This window comes from Python bivittatus, unplaced genomic scaffold (genome assembly GCF_059951505.1).
Source record: "Python bivittatus isolate LINGU-HERP-01145 unplaced genomic scaffold, Pbiv_v1 ctg000180_np1212, whole genome shotgun sequence".
Classification (NCBI taxonomy): domain Eukaryota; kingdom Metazoa; phylum Chordata; class Lepidosauria; order Squamata; family Pythonidae; genus Python; species Python bivittatus.
The window spans coordinates 6,722,311-6,739,708 of NW_028277047.1; the positions used below are offsets into that span (position 1 = coordinate 6,722,311).

Here is a 17,398-nt window from a genome sequence, read left to right on the forward strand (position 1 = left end):
ATAAAGTATAGGCGTTAGGAAGAGATTCTACATCACCGAAGGCAGTTGGATGAACAGCTGCTACAAAGCTTCCATATGTTGTTTGTATCTGAGTGTGGTTTGTGAGTGGTTGTGTTTCTCCTTAGAAGCCTGTAAGGGGCCCTTAGCCCCATTACTGCTAGTAGTCGTAATAATGATAATATCTTATGATGCCTCTGTGATGATTTAAGGCTGTGTTTTATTATATTTTCTGCTGTTTTGGCTTTGCACGTGCAGCCTTTGATATACGTTTGTAAAACACGAGGCAGTAACGGTAAGGAAATGGATTTGCATCCTTCCAGCTTAATCAAAATCAGCCACCATGAGTCCTTCGTATTACAGTGTAATCGTGTGCTGATTTAATTGGAATTAAGTCCTACTGAGTTCAGTGGGACCAGCTGCTCGGTTAGGAGTCTTCCCCAATCGGGTGCTCTTCAGATTTTTGAATGATATCTCCTAGTTATGGCTGTATGAGGACGATGGGCACTGAAATCCAGACCCTTGGGTAGGGTCTACACTTTGGAAAGCTATCCTAAAGGCCTTTGGGAATAGAAATTGGCTTTGATGAAGGGTAGCTTGAAAACTAATGTTAACTATCCTTTGAGTTGAACTTAAGAGGTACATCTATACAGTTTCCTTGGCAGGAATAAAGACATGGTTCGCTTTCCCCTGAATCTTCTTCTAGCTTCCCAGTCTATCCTAACGTCCTTGGGCCTTCCTAGTGGTCTCCTTTCCAAGTACTAACCAGTACTGACTGCTTAGCTTCCCAGCCCAGACTGGGTCATCCACGGGCTGCCACCCACTGATCTCCAGTTCCGTTCCATTACAGTTGCCGGTATTCCTGGCCAGCTGGACGTCGGGGAATGATACCCCACAAAGCTGGAGGAGGTGAGGTTGGGAAGAAATGGCAAAGAAAATGGCTTGTTTTCTACAGATCTTTCACCACCCTTCACACAGCATTGCCTTTATCTGAGAGGGAGCTGGAACGGTCACCTAGCCGTAGGCATGGCATAGGGCCTGGTTACTTGATGACCGCCTGTCTCCCATAATGTCTGAGTGGCCAATTGAATCGTGCAGAGTTGGCACGCTCCGGGGTCCTTCGATTAAACGACGTCATCTCTTGGGACCCTGGAAGCGCATCTTGTCTGCCGCAGCACCTTCCCTCTGGAACGAGGTCCCCCTGAGATAGATAGATAGATAGATAGATAGATAGATAGATAGATAGATAGATAGATAGATAGATATTTATTATTAAATTTATATGCTGCCCATCTCCCCCAGAGGGTGACTCTGGGCGGCTTACAATTAAAAACCAAGACATCAAAATGATAAAAATATAAATACCCCCCAATTAAAACACAAACAACAAATCTATCAAAAAAACACTATACAGATCAAGAAGATGGGATATCAATCATCCCACGAGCCGGACCCAGCAGTGCGGGCCCCATCACCCCCCAGGCCACCTGGCCTACCATGTTTTTACACCTTTTCGGACGGCCGGGAGAGTGGGGGCAGCCCACACCTCAGTGGGAGCCGGTGGCCCCGCTCTGCTGTGCTTCAGAAGAGCCGCGAAGACCCAGATCTTCACCCAGGCCTTTGGGGAGGGGGAGGGGGAGGGGGAGGGAGACCCCTTGCTCCTTCGCGCCTGCCATCTTTTATCTTCATCTTTTGCGTTTGATTGATTTGACTAATTTCTTTGATTGTTGTGAGATGCCCAGAGCCGTTGAGTTGGGCGTTGGGCAGCTTATGAGTTTTTTAAAATTATTATTATTGCAGTTGTATTGTTATTATTGTTATTATGACTATTGTAGGAGGAAAGCCCCGTTATCTGTCGTAGCCCAAAATCTGGAGGGATCTGGCAGCACCCTGGCAGACCAGCCAGTCTGATGAAAAGGCACCCGCTTTCGTCAGTTTCAGCTCCCGGCATCAGATGCGCTGCAGCGACGCGACTGATGTAGGATTTAAATTGAGATGTTGGGGGAAAGGAGGGCGGTTATACAAACGCAGGTTATGCGTGAGGCTGATTAGCAGCTCTCTCCTCCTCGTTTCTTCTCTTGCAGCGCCCTGTGAGGTGGGCCAGGTTGTGACCTGTTGCCCAGAGTTACTCAAGGCTCTGTGAGGCTTTGCTCTTAGTTATTTGGCACTCAAACCAGGATGACACAGGCTGGCAGGGTTTCCCCACCGCCCCAAGCCCTCCTGCAGTTGGCTTGGCCGTGGCTTCGAAGGGTGCGCAAACCCAGCTGTGTTGCTGTGAGAATCACAGTGTTGTTGTGGTGTAACCTGCCAGGTGAGCACACTCAGGTAGCAAATGAACTATGGTTAGCACAGCCCACTCTCACTAGCTCACATGGGAGGCTCCTTCCGGACCCAGGATGTGAAAGGTCCACCCTCTTTCCTTTGTTCCCCATGTTCTCTGGCTGTGACTCCCTCTTGGAGGGGTGGATATAACCTTTCTTCCCTTCCCATATCAAAAGAAAGCCCCCCACCCCTTTTCCTGGACATTCTCCGTCTCCCATCCCCGGACTAAAAACGTAGTTAGGAGTGGCCTGCCTCTGTTTGGATCCTGGCTAATGCCCCCGTGCAGAGTATTGTTCAGAACCCAGCGTGGCATTTCCTGAAATTCTTAATTCAGGAATAGGTTAGGGCTGGTCAGCTGGGAGCCGGGACTTCTATTTTCAGCTTAGAAATGGATCCGATGGGTTGGGCTGCGGGACTGGCCTTTCTCCCGTGGTGGAGGAATAACTTTGCACTCAATAGGGAAAAAGAATAGAGGCCAGCTAGGTAGAATCAGGGAGGGCTGCTAATACTGAGAGGATCCCTTAGTGGTGGGGTGGTACTCTGTGCGTGCCCAGAGGGCAACGCTGAAATCGTCGCCACTCCTGGAGGACCCCTTCTGGCGACCTACTGCTGGCACATTAGAAGCTAGAGGGCCTTCCCCAACTGTTTGGGGAGCCTACCTTCCCCTTCCAGGTGTTTGGACTTCAGCACCCAGAATTCTTAGCCATCAGCAGGGCAGCTCGGAATTCTGGGGGATGAATTTATTTATTTATTTATTTGCTCGATTTATATAGCCGCCCATCTCACTTTTACGTGGCTCTAGGCGGCTTACAATAAAACAAAAACACAAATTACATAATATAAAACAAAAATAAAAACACATAGCATCTGGGTGTGATCTAACCCAGTGTTTCTCAACCTTGGCAACTTTAAGATGTGTGGACTTCAACTCCCAGAATTCCCCAGCCAGCCATGTTGGCTAGGGAATTCTGGGAGTTGAAGTCCACACATCTTAAAGTTGCCAAGGTTGAGAAACAGTGATCTAACCTATCATCCATATAACCAAGAGACAGGCTGTAACCCACATCCAGAGCCCCAGGCTCGTGCACAAAACCCAGTTTTCGAGCCCTTGCAAAAGGCCAACAGGGACGGGGCCAGTCTAATCTCAGGGGGGTGATCTTTCAAACAGCAGGGCCCATGGCAGAAAAGGCTCTCCTTCTGGACCCTGCCAGCTGCCACTCCCTAGCTGATGGTACCCGGAGCATGCCCCTCCTGCCAGATTGGATAGGACGGGTAGAAACAATCGGGGAGAGACGGTCCCATAAGGCACCCAGCCCTAAGCTGGGACGGGCTTTAAAGGTGGCAACCAGCGCCTTGAATTGCACCCAGAAGCACACTGGAAGCCAATGCAGCTCGCGGAGCAGTGGTATCGTGTGTGCTGAATAACTGGCACCGGTAACTGCCTGCACCTCTGCATTTTCCACCAGTTGAAGCTTCTGGATACTCTTCAAGGGCAGCCCCATGTAAAGTACATTGCAGTAGTCCAGTCCGGAGGTCACGAGGGCATGAGTGACCTTGGGCAGGGCCCCTCAGTCCAGGAATGAGGAGAAAAAGAGCGGGGCCATGCGGCCTTCAGAGACAATCATGAGCACATCACCGTGCCCGTGCTGCCCAGTGCTCAGCTCTCCCAGGGGCCAGCCGACTGCCCGAGGAAGCCCACTCCTCTCCCAGCGGACGGCCGTCCCGCTGCCATCAAGGTGAACAGCCCCTGATGCCCACAGTTTTGCCTCTGAAGCGGCCTGCAGTTGGGGCAGGATTTGTCTCCCCAGCCCATAGCTAGCTTGCCCTCCTGCATAATGGTACTAGCCCAACTGAGGGACCGGCTGGATGCTTTCGGGGTGTCTCTTTTATCCGAGAGGCCCAGTTCTTCGAGATCTCAGACGTGGTCGGGCCCTGCCTCGCGTGTCTCACGGTGGAGCTTTCGCTGAGAAGCCCCAGATCCAGATTCCAGGAAGTCAGCCCAACGGTGAAGCAAAGTTGGCACCAGATACGCGAACCAGGAAAGCAGGGCTGGGCTGGACGCTAGACGAGGTGCGTTGCCAGGCACAAAATCAGGAAAGAGGGCCAGCCCAACTGTTGGGCGAGATTGGGCGATGGACTGAGATGGGGGCTTCTGGAGGGGGAATCTGCCCACGCAAAGTGCTGAAGGAAGGTCTCTCGGCGCCTCACACATGTCCTGCAGCTGCCTTAAATTTCTTTCCTGGCCTTCAATGCAGAGCCACGGACACTTTCTCCCGCCCTTAAACTCCGGCCACCTTCTCCGTTGGCTCCTGGGTGCCGAAGCCTGCGAGAAGCCCCAGCTAAGCCTTTTGACCTCCAGGAACAAATGTGTCTGAACTGATTCCGCAGGGCGCCGTTCCAAAAACGCCTTTAAAGCCCCCCAACAGATTGCCCGGGCTCTTCATCCCCCTGTTTGGTTGTTTCGGGAAGGAGAGGCCATTCACCCGCCTTCCTGCCCGGTTGCTTCACCCGGATCCTTTGCAACCAGACAGGCACCCGTGCACTTCACGCCCTTTGTGGTGGTTGAGCTGGCTCAGCAAGGAAGGCAGGAAGTTGCCTCATTGCTAAACAGAACGAGATCCAAAGAAGTGGAGCGTGTTTGCGTGTCGTGGTGGCCGGTTGGCCATAAGTAAAAGAAGACGCTCGTTCTGCAGAGATGTCGCCCCGTCCCTTTTCGGTGCGGTCGTAGATCGACGGTGCCTGGCATTCTGGAGGGCCTAGAAAGCTTGAGGCTCACCTCTCATGTGCCTACAGCAGTGTTTATCGATCTCAGCCCCTTTAAGATGGGTGGACTTCAACTCCCAGAATTCTCCAGCCAGCATGCTGGCTGGAGAATTCTGGGAGTTGAAGTCCACCCATCTTAAAGGTGCGGAGATTGAAAAACACTGGTCTGCGGTAATTCTCAAAAGAAACGGCTAAAGTCCTTACAACCAGCTGGGTGGCACTGAGGTTTGATGGGCGCTGAGCTTTGGTGCATCATGCTTCATTGATTGCTTGCAAGAAACATGGTCCTGAAAAATAGTATTATGCGTCCAGAGTCTGGTTAGCAGGGTGGGAGGAAGACCGATCATTACAACTGGAAGAGAAACCAGAGTAGTTGTTATATTGCCCTTATTACCGAGATGCCCTGTCACACCTCATCCAGTCAGCTTCATTCGATGGGCAGTGATTATTGTCCTACTAACGTGTTTCTATTTCTCTGAGCGGGGTTGAGTTTGCTTTACTATTTGTTAAATACGTTGTGCTTTGATTTAATTCAATAATTATTTAGCTTTATTACATTTTCGATTTGCCATCTCAGAACTAGACGTCGTTCATTTAATTCCATTCCATTCCATTCCATTTCATTCATGATCCCAGGCCAATAAAATCTTCTTTCCTCTTTTTGGAATTGGTCAATGCCCATAATAAAGTTTATGGAGCGATATTTATTATTCCTTACTGTATTTTTCTGCTCAGTGAAGTGATGGGCCTTAGCCGACTGTGGCTGAATTAAAAATGTTAAGCAGAGTCAGACCTGGTTGATACTTGGATGGGGACCACAAGGAGATCCCAAGGCCGAAGGCGAGAGTAGAAAGTGAAATCCTGAAAGGAAGCATTGGGAAATCCCTGCCGTATTGTTATAGTCAAAAGTTATGGACTTATCCACAAAAGCATGAAGTTGAGCTCCACTTAAAGCAGTGTTGTCCAAACTTGACCACTTTAAGATGAGTGGACTTCCACTCCCAGAATTCCCCAGCCAGAGTAGAAGTCCACTCATTTTAAAGTGGTCAAGTTTGGACAACACTGACTTAAAGGATACTTAACTTGGAAGGTTCAGCCTATAGGATTTCCATCTTGATGTACAGGCTGGCTTTTATTGCCTCCAAACCAGGTACAGCACTGGGAGATAAGATCAGGAAGGGATCCTTATCCTGCAGAGCAGAAGAGCTGCATTGGATCCAGCCAGATCTGGATTTGATCCCTGACATCTCTAGTTGAGATCCAAGTAATGGGAACAGGGAACGAACACACACACGCCCGCTCACTAACCTGTGAGGTGCTTGGGCAAATTAAAACAAAAATAGGCTGAAATACTGAATATGTTTAGGAACTATCTATCCTTGGATCTATTTATTTTCTACTGATTTATTGTATATTGTAATTTTAATTGATTTTAATTGTTCTGTAAACCACCCAGAGTGGTTTCAACGAGATGGGTGGTGACAAATTTGAACTATAAATAAATATAAAAAACTACTACAACACTCTTGGCCTGGGGAGCATCTAATGAATCATGTTGGGTATTCCAAAACGTTCAACAACTCTTAAGCTAAGTTCCCTTGATTTTTTTCATGCATCTTCTTTTTCTCTTTCTGGAAAAAAGGTAACTTTTGACTCAGCCGGAGGGGAAATTAATATTGGAGGTGCTGTCAGCGGGGTAGAAAAAAAACGAGCCAAAAAAGGTGCATTTACATGCAGATTTTAGCACAAATTCCTTGTGATCCATCCATCCAAAATGTTCAACAACTCTTAAGCTAAGTTCCCTTGATTTTTTTTCATGCATCCTCTTTTTCTCTTTCTGGAAAAAAGGTAACTTTTGACTCAGCCGGGTGCATTCAGCAGGAATGCCCAAAATTCATTCAGCCCCTTTGATCTTGGTTCCAGGTAGCTTATATGGGGAGAGAATGCCCCCCAATAATTTTTTTTTTCAATATGCAAAAAACAAATGACTTAGAGGTACACACATATTAAATACTGTAAATATATTTTTTATTTATTTATATCAGGGAATAGCATATACACAACTGTTTATTCTTTTTTACCCTAACAGATTGGGGTTTTTTTCCTTTATTTTTTAAACAAATATGGAAGGCTGTGAACGGACGCTGAGTTATTTACTTATCCGTATTATAGCAATCTATCTATGCACGAATGGGTGCATTATTTGTGCAAAATTTAATAAAATGGACCTTTCTAGACAACAGCAGCTTTTCCTTGGAAACCTGGCGGGGGGGGGGGGGAGGAATTTCTTGTGAGTTTTGTCCAATGGAACAGGCAGTTTGGAGAAATGTTTTCTGACAGTTTTCTGACAGTCATCAAGACATGTGCTAGTAAAGTGCTGATGAGTGGCTCATGACAACGTGACCTTGATCCCGTGCCCAATCGGTAAGGTCTTGCCCTGGTGTCTGGAGGGAATTTATGTGGCCATCCAACTTTTAAAGACATTAAAAACAATAATCAGCATGAACAGAAATAATAATAATTTTAAAAACCATATATTCCAGTTCAAGCACATCATACCAGCTCCCTGAGGTAGACACGTCTAACATCGCAGCTCAAAAGGCCCAAGGGGGAAAAACAGTTTTTAGTGCCTTCTGAAAGACTAGCAGGATCTGGGTTGATTGAATCTCGGGGGAGATTACTGGAGAGAGCAGATGCTACCCCTGAAAAGGCACGCTTCCTCGGTCCAACCAGGTAACATGGATGCAGAAAAGGAGGTGAAGCATGAGCAGCCTGGACAAGCATGCGAAATGGGACAATAAAATTGGAGACAGGTGGTCCTGCAAAGGATCTGGGGGTCCTTCCAGTCTTGCAGCTCCTGCTTCAAGCAGTTGGAAGCTGTGGCCAGAGGGTGCTTTGCCCAACTTCAGTGGGTGCACCAGTTGCAACTCTACTTGGGGAGAGAGGACGTGACTCATGCCATCATTGCCTAGTTAGACTACTGCAGTGTGCTCTCCGTGGGGCTGCCTTTGAAGACCACGCAGAAGCTTCACTAGGTCCAAGAGCCAGTTTATCATCCGGTACACCTAGTGGGGTAACTTTCCTTGTTGATGCACCTTTCATTGGCTCTCTCTAGGCTTTTGGATGCAATTTAAATGCTGGTCTAAAGGCTTGGTCCCAAGTCCCTTCAGGGCCCCATTGTCCCCCCAGAATCAGCCCTGTCTATTTGATCTCCCGAGGAAAAGCAGTTGGAAGGCGGGGAGGGCAAGGCATGGAAGCATCGCTTTTCAGTAGCAGCGCTGGCTCTCTGGGATGGCTTCCTGCTGGAAATTAGAGTAGCCCTAACTGGCTACCTTCTGGAAATAGTTGTAGCTCTTTGGAAGGTTGTTTGTGTTAGCCCTTCGAGGTAGTCCAGACAAGAAGCACAACTATGAGTACTAACTCTATCTTTATTGTAAGGTTATATTAGTAGAATCTTGCAAGACTGAAAGTATTTCTCCCCTCCTCTCCTTTTACTCTCCAGAAAACTAGGGAGGGTCCCTTCTGAAATGCTTCTCCCCTCCTCTCCTTCTGTGGGCTGAGATACCTTTTACATGACGGTTGTCTAGTCTGCAGCTCTTCCTCCTGTCTCCCAAGGTCATTCCCACATACTGTTACAGTTTGGGACTCAGTGCCCATTTTTCCAGTTTGCATGTTTTATATTTTCTGGATCATACTGGACTGTGGATGTTTTAATATTTGTATTTGTACAAATATTTTTGAACAAAAATATTTTGTATTTGCAAATATTTATATTTGTAATATAATATTTTGTATTTACAAATATGTATATTTGTAAAACCGCTGAGATCCTATGGGATTGTGGCAGGGAAGGAAGGAAGGAAGGAAGGAAGGAAGGAAGGAAGGAAGGAATGACCGACCGACCGACCGACCGACCGACCGACCCATCTGGCAGGGGGTTCAGAGACTCATCTCATCCTGCACAGAAAGCAAATGATTTGGGATGACTCTCTGTGTTGCTCAGAGTGAAGCAGTGACAGCAGACCGTATGGTCGGACTGATGAAAAAGTTGGAGCAGGAAGATGAGGTGCAAGCGAGCGAACCCCTGCAAAGAATTTCACGAAATCTCTTCTCCCAAAGAAAAGGAATGGGGAGAGGGTTTTTGAACGACCCATTTCCTTAATCATCGCTGTGGTTACCTCCGCAGGGGCGTGACACGGAAACTGGAGAATTGGCGGCCATTAAAATTGTGAAAATTGACCCAGGTAAGAGGGGATTCTGGCTTTATCTTGGTCTGCAGACTCCAAGTTCTGTGTTGGTTGACTTCTTAATGCTGCTCTGATTTTAGCCGTTCAAGGTAGGCCAGGTCAGGAAACAGACACCGTGAAGATCTCAGGAATGCTACTCTATTATTGTAGGGTATAATAACAGAAACTTGAAAGCCTGCTAGATTTTCTTATACCAAACAGAATCAAGGTGGGGTTATTTTTAGAGTCTCACACTTCATTCTTTTCCAAGCTGGAATGTAATTTACCATCTCATTTATTTGCAAGTGGTTCTTGCATTCCTTTGCCAGCATTATTTCTACCTTCTTCTACAGCCGGTTTAGTTAGATCATCCCCTGTGGGAGGATGGCCGTGACAGTTCAGTAAACTCAAAGCTGCACACAACAGAATGCAGACAGACTTCAGTTTTTCAGGATCCACTTAGTTTTTCTTCTGGCAGTTTGTGAATCAACGTAGCATTGGAAACCCAAATATTATCTTTGCAGGTTGTGCAAACCGGGAGATCACGTTAACCCAGAATATGGTTCATTGGTTTAGTATTTCCCCACCTCAGCAACTTTAAGATATGTGGACTTCAATTCCAGAATTCCCCAGCCAGCATCCCATCTTAAGCCATCCTAAAGTTGCTGAGGTTAGGAAACCCTGGTTTAGACATTGCGTATTCTGTGAACACATAATACAGGTAGTCCTCAAGTTATGACGGTAACAGGGACCAGAATTTCTGTCACTAAGCAATGCAGTCGTAAAGCGCAATGTCAGATGACCGCATCGCTTAGTGACAGCAATCCTGGCAGTCCCACTTGTTGTCGTTAACCAAATGCCAACGGTCATTAGATGAGGACCCTCCCCAATCCAAGCCACTCCCAGCTTGGACCCTTCCAGCCCGGAACCTCTGTAAGGTAAGGGACTGCCTCCTCTTCAACTCCCACCACCCACCTATCTTCCCCACATCTCTGCCCTTTTGGCCACTTGCACACCACCGTTTCTGCCAGCCTTGCCACCCTGCACTCGCTGGCCCTGCTGCCCCCAGCTGACCTTCACCGTCTTCCTCCCGCAGCTCATGAGGCATGCCCGGCCTGGCCCTACGCAAGGCAGCTGCTGGCCGCGCCAGCCCTTCCTCCCAAGGCCGCACACACCGTTACCACGATGCTTTGGAAAGCCTTCAGAAAGCTTCTGAAGCCTTCCGAAGCATCATGAGAACGGTGCGCGCTATATGGAGAACAGTGCGCATAGTCTCAGGAAGAAGGCCTGGCATGGCCAGCAGCTACCTCGCATAGGGCCAGGCTGGGCATGCCTCATCAGCGGCAGGAGGAAGACGGCGAAGGTCAGCTGGGGGCAGCAGGGCCTGCAGAGCGCAGGGCTGCGGGGGCAGCTGGGGCTTTGTGCTGTGGCACTGGGGTAGCTGGCTGTGGCACGGGGATTGAGGCGGCACTCCTTGGTGGCAACACTGGGGCTGAAATAGAGGCCCGGGGGTGGTGGCGGCTGGTGAGACTGCAGAAGGCCCCAGCCTCTACTTCAGCTCCAGCGCTGTTGCCACCACCAAGGAATGCCACCGTGCAGGGCAGCCAAAAGGGCGGAGATGGGGGAGATGGGTGGGGGGAGTGGAAGCGCCCCTGTGGTCATAAGTGCGGGCAGGCTGCAAAGTGCCCAAACTTTGATCATGTGACTGTGGGGGCGTTGCCATGGCCATAGCTTTGGGGACTGGGCATAAGTACCATTTGTTCAGCACCACCATGACTTTGAGCAGCCACTGAATGAATGCTTGTAACTCGAGGACCACCTCTCCTGGGATTTATTTCATAATGTTTTAGCATGTTGTGTGAACTAGGCTATGGTGGCTTCTAAACCATAATTTGCAGTTTGGTAGGTTGTATGAACCCAGATGGTTATGATTTATTCAACAGACTATGTTTAAGTAAATAGCATGAAACATGAAGCCAGTCAAAAGCTTAGATAGTGACGGTTAGAAACCTTGCTTCTACCATCAAAAATCTACAAAATCACCAAAGTTTCATGATGCTGATGGTCTCCATTTTTAGAGGGGGGGGGGAAACTCTTTTGTTCACAGCTGTGCTGAAATAGTTGTACCAAGAGGAACGTTCATAGGATCCTTTTCCTGAGATGGAACGTTCTGGAGAACTTGGGGACATTTCTGGAGCGTGCTGGTCTGGCCGATCCAGGGGAAGTCTGAAAAGTCTTTGGAAGCAGCGTTCCTGTTCCAGGCGATTTACTTCTGGAAAGCTTCAAGAACAGCTGGACCAGCGTAGTGAATGGAGCAGTCTTTTATTCTCCAGAACATTCCACCTCCAGACCTTTTGCACATGCACAGTTGAAACTTAAAAGCTACATTGAGGTCCCTTACCAGACTGATACTCTCTGGTTCGGTCAGGGCTGCAGTTCTCTTCATAATCCAGACCCTCGCCAGTGCTTAGATTTCATTTAAACTAGAATAACAAAGGCTGATTATCTCTCCAGAATTAATGTGGGAATCTTCCAGGCACTGGAGAGGGGTCAAGTGCAATATAAATTAGTCGGTACGCTGCAGGATTGGAAACCACCTGATCAAAAGGAAGAAAGAAGGTGGAAGAAGAACCTCTTAGAGCAGTGTTGTCCAAACTTGGCCACTTTAAGATGAGTGGACTTCAACTCCCAGAATTCCCCAGCCAGCATGGCTGGCTGGGGAATTCTGGGAGTTGAAGTCCACTCATCTTAAAGTGGCCAAGTTTGGACAACACTGTCTTAGAGACTGACGTATTTTCTCCGTTGGGTCTTCTTAGGAGATGACATTGGATCCATTCAGCAAGAAATCACCACGCTCAGGGATTGCCGCCATCACAACGTCGTGACGTATTTTGGAAGCTACCTCAGGTAGAGAACTGCTCCTCGGAAAAGGAGGACCGGAACTTGGATGGGGTAACCCATAACCTTGAGCATCAGGAGCAGGTTCCTCAGTTGTGTCAAAGCCATGGGGCAGCGGGCTGTGTGTGTGAACTGCCTGCTTAATTTCTACAATAAAAGCTACGGAGGCCACAACCCACTTCAACTCTTCGTCTTCTAACCCAGGAGGCCCCTTTTCCCATTCCAAATCTCGGAAGGTAGCCCCTCACCCTATGGTCAGAGGCACCCTTTCTCCTCCACGCTGTCTAAAGATGGGCCTTCCCTGGGACTACCCATTTGAGACCGGAGAAGCAGACACTTCCAGCAAACTCTCCGGAAGAGCAAATGGGTCTTTGTGGGGTGGTATAAGTGGGGGTGCTCAGCCCAAGCTTTGCACTTGCTGAAATGAAGCTGAAGAGGGGTGCTGAGTGGAGGGGGAATGTTGTGGGTGCTTTCACAAAATGGCCACCTCCATTCACTGGGGCCAATGGATGAGGTTGAACTAAGTTTACTTGCTAGCCACCCACACTCTGGACCTCTTACGCCAGTGTTGTCCAAACTTGGCCACTTTAAGATGAGTGGACTTCAACTCCCAGAATTCCCCAGCCAGCCATGCTGGCTGGGGAATTCTGGGAATTGAAGTCCACTCATCTTAAAGTGGCCAAGTTTGGACAACACTGTCTTACTCCATCATCTCTTTTTAATATTTGCTTCTGAAGCGGTCGATAAGAAGTCCACACCCTCACCTTATTTATCTTCTGAGGATACCTCCTAGGTTTACGTAGACCTTTTTTGGAAATAAAATTGGCACTAGAAGCTGGTGCTTTGCCTCATAGCCTGGCATTATCCCATTTAGGTTTTTTGTTTCTAGTTAAACATTTTTAAACACTGTTGGACAGGGAGCAAGGAAAATTAAACCGCCATTCCTGTTTCAAAAGACAGGGTGTGATGACCTGTGGGGGCAATTTCCCACCCTCGGTGTAGGTACATGATGTGCGAGCAGAAAGTCCCATCAAGGGCCGGCTCTTGTCTCATTTAGCAGTTGCTTGCGAAGTTTGAAAGTCTGAAAAATTGCTATGCAAACTCCCAAGACAGAGTGCAGACCATAAAGGGTTGAGGTTTGGCCTAGGAGGCGCATGAGGCATAACGCCAGTTATTCTGGCTTGCAGAAACATGGCTTATGGCTTCCCACAATGTGTAAATCTAGGGCAGTGTTTCTCAATCGCAGCAACTTTAAGTGTGGGCTTCAACTCCCAGAATTCCCCAGCCAGCATGCTTTAAGATGTGTGGACTTCAACTCCCAGAATTCCCCAGTCAGCATGGATTCTGGGAGTTGAAGTCCACACATCTTAAAGGTACTGAAATTGATAAATACTGATCTAGAGATTGCACCTCACCCAACCAGCAAATCTGCCAATCACAAGCTCTTGCTTTCCCCAAAATATGATGGATGCATCCAGCTCTCTGTTACAGATTTCCTTTTATTTCTGGATTTTAGGAATGATCGGCTGTGGATCTGCATGGAATATTGCGGAGGGGGGTCCCTGCAGGAGATCTACCATAGTGAGTTTTTGCCTGTTTGGTTGGGGGGGGGAGAGTATTATTTGAGGATCTCTCTGGATCCATTCCTAACCGTATTGAAGCTAAAAGATTATAGGCGTGATCGTGGAGGTGGTGCTGGTAACTTAGATTCCTGGTGTCATCCTACATTCCAGCAGGATTTGCAGAAGGAAACCTGCTATGTTAAGTAGTGGCTGGCCTCTTCTGAAACTCTAATATTAACTTTGCTGCTCGGCCTTTTCCCCACCAGTACCTGGAAATGCTAGGGAGCACAGCCCTGCCTTTTCCCTGCTAAACAGGTGCCCGCCCTGAACTACAGTCCTTTAGTAGCACTAAGCAAGATTCTAGTCCTCATGGCTCTGAATAAATCACTGTTGTACTAGGGACGTGCAAGTGTTTTCAACTGCTTTGACTGTTGATCCATCTAACTAGCCTTGTCTGGGCTCAAGAATGCTTTTCCCCACCCGGGCCAAACCTGGGGACTTTCTCTACATACAGAACAGCTGTGTTCCCACTCAGATACCGTTCCAAGATAGTTTTGCTGTAAGAGCAGAGAACACTCCTCTGTCTCAAGTTTGAAATCTTACTTTTTAATTTATTCATTTTTTACGGGAAGAACTCTAGCTTGGGGGTAGAGCATCTTTTGCATACAGGTGTTCATACGTTTACCCCTAGGTAAATCTAAGGCTTTCTCACTGCAGGCTTGTCACCTTGCCTTGTGTGTGACCATCTTTCCTTAGCCAGCTGCTCTCTGAAAAGTTGGGGCTACGGTTCCCATCATCCACAGCCTCCAGGCAGGCAGGAGCTCAAAATGTTTGGAGGTGACTGTGGTGGAGAATATCAAGCCAAAGATCTAAGTTGCACCCAGAACTCATCTGTAATGGAACGCCAGGAATTCACTGCTGGAAAATGCGTGGGTGTGATAAGAGATATTTTTGCACAGCTCTGATGCAAGGCCACACTCTGTGAATCCAAGTGTTTTATTTGCGCAGTGATTTGCAGGTGGCACCTCCAGATTTTCACCCGATTTATCCCAGTGGCTTTTTTCTCTGCTACTGGTATGCAACCCTCGAGAAACATCTGCCCTTTCTCATATTCTTATTCCCCGAAAGAAAACATCTGTAGGCACCAAAGCCTTGCTGGGCATTAATATCTTTTTTTGGCTCTTGGGGGCAAAGAAAATCACTCCACCCCCTTTTATCCTTTCTTCCAATCTCTCTCTTTCCTTTCCTTTCTGTTTGAGCTGGGCAGTGCAGAATTAAAAAAAAAAATAGAGTAATACCGACCAAAAGTTGAGCAAGAGAAATGCTTGTGCACTTTGGGAAGGGAAATAAAATCCTGCCAAGCTGGATATCAAATGCTTGGCCATCGGGGTTGTTGTAAAACGTGGCCCTGACTTAAAAGCGGACTATTTTCTGGCAGTGTCCGTCTTCATCCACGCTATAAAATGGCTAATCTTGGTTGCTTTTTAGGAAGAGATCGATTGCAACTGGGACATTAAAACGTTTCGCTTTGCAACCCCTCTCCCTTCCCCCTTGGCTCAGAAGCAAACCTTTCAGTTATCTAGCTTCGTCTACTTCTCTTTTGGAAAATGTTACTTCCTTTTTTGCTCTCGGTGGATTGTGTACCGGAGGGCTACAAATTTGCAATGGGGAGAAGTTAGAAAAGGAAATTGGTTTTGTCTGATCGAGCCTCCATTCATGACTGCGTGACGGGGAGAAATGTCAACAATGCTGCTTTCTCCCGTACAGAATTTAAAGAAAGGAGCAAATTCTGCTTTTCTCCAGCCCAGAATTCAGCGTTCAATGGATTAAAGATAATTTAATTAATACAATTAATGTAATAATTTAAATAAAATTAAAATAATTGATTAAAAAGCGTAAAGAGTTTGGTGGATTAAAGATCATTAACATGGGGACTCCCTCCATGGATTGAATTATTGCTCCCTTTGTTCCTGCTGGGGGAAGTTTGTTCGCTTTTCTCTAGAGTTTTCCCAGAGTCGTGTGCAGTTTGATCCCCAGATAATGGAAGGACATGAATCTGCTTTTGATAGCTTCCACATCTGCAGGATTTGGGGTAGGGGGTGGCCGGTAGATGCTAAAGCCAGGGATAATTCGGGTGTTGTTTTTTTTTCCAGGCACTGGGCCCCTCTCTGAAAAACAGATTGCCTATGTCTGCAGGGAAACCCTCCAGGTGAGTGTGTCGGTGAAGAAAAGCAAACAACATTGAGCTTCAGTGCCGATATACACCTTCCCCATTTTTAGCCTGGGAGTGGCAACAAATATTCCGATTTATTGCCCATTTCAGCTGAGTTAGCGTCTGAAGGTTGGCTTTTAAGCTCAACGCCGATGGTCGAGGAAAAAGAGAGGTTTTCCTCCCACTTGGTTCTTGAGTCAAAAAAAAACACTGGCCGTCTTGGCTAAAACTTTGAAAGGAATGGCCCAAAGTCTTTTTCAAGCGGAGCTCAAGGCCTGTCTGTGCAATTTGCTTGGCAATAGTTGAGAAACGGTTCCCCACTCCCACTATTGGGGGTGTTTTCCTGGTCTCCCAGTTGAGCCTGCAATTTCCTAGTGGTCCCCCATCCTTTTACTATCCAGTTCAGTGTCTCTCAACCTTGGGCGCTTTAAGATGTGTGGACTTCAACTCCCAGAATTCCCCAGCCAGCATGGCTGGCTGGGGAATTCTGGGAGTTAAAGTTCACACAACTTAAAAGTTGTCAAGGTTGAGAAACACTGGCATAGATGGTATGGTTGCAACACAGATGACTATAAAGGCATGATACCAAATGTGAGTTTTTCCTCTCCCAATTCTTTTCCTAAGGAATTTTGCCTTTTTCGGAGCAGCCATATCCTGTCCTCAAATTAACTGCAGGCCTTAACACTTAATCTCCACGCTTTAAAAAATATATTTATTCTGAACAAGTGGCAAAGACAGATGTGCCGAGAAAGGTAGATGAGACCTGTTCTTAATTTCTGTTCAGTGCATGGACTGGGTTTGTAGAGCACGTTTAGCACAAAGGGCCTGCATTCAAACCAGAGATGAAACTCAGTTAGTTTTAACCTTGGTTTGGTTTTCCTTTCAGGGTCTGGCTTAGCACGCGGTGCAAACCCTCTGCATTTGATTCATTTATGACATCCTGGCTTGTACAATGCAGAAAATAGATTCTCTCAGTAGCCAAGAAGTGGGTGGTTTGAACTCATCGGTGGTGAAATGAGAGGAGGGGGTCTGGCATCTTCTCTACTCTGCACATCAAACAAGGGCAGTTTATAAAACCCAGCGCATGGAGGCCTGTTAGATGCAGATGGTATTCCAGAGAAATGTCTAAATCCGTTCTTGGGTGATCCGATTGATCTGAACTAGATTTGCACTGGCCTGTTCAGGCATGCGCTGGTCTTAAAAATCTGTGGTTGATTGCACATGGATGCATTCTCCACATTTTTTCCTGGATTTAGAGTTTGCTGCTCTCCCTAATAAGCCTCCGGCCAGTGCCTAATGTCTTTGTCTCTCCTGGCTGAACAGTGATTTAAACATTTGCCTGGCCTTGAGGCTCGGTCAACAGTCCAGCCTCTGAGGATTTTCCCATGTACAGAAATGTTTTTAAGAGTCTCTTTGGA

General features: G+C 47.4%; 1 protein-coding gene across 1 annotated transcript in view; it reads left to right on the forward strand.

The window, feature by feature from the left end:
* The window catches only part of MAP4K2 (mitogen-activated protein kinase kinase kinase kinase 2), a 47,714-nt gene that overhangs the window by 3,002 nt on the left and 27,314 nt on the right, over positions 1–17,398 (forward strand). Inside the window, exons 2-5 of the mRNA XM_088137464.1 lie at positions 9,269–9,326; positions 12,125–12,215; positions 13,723–13,787; positions 15,922–15,977. Coding sequence (XP_087993590.1) covers positions 9,269–9,326; positions 12,125–12,215; positions 13,723–13,787; positions 15,922–15,977 — 270 coding nt within the window. The remainder of the gene's footprint in view (positions 1–9,268; positions 9,327–12,124; positions 12,216–13,722; positions 13,788–15,921; positions 15,978–17,398) is intronic.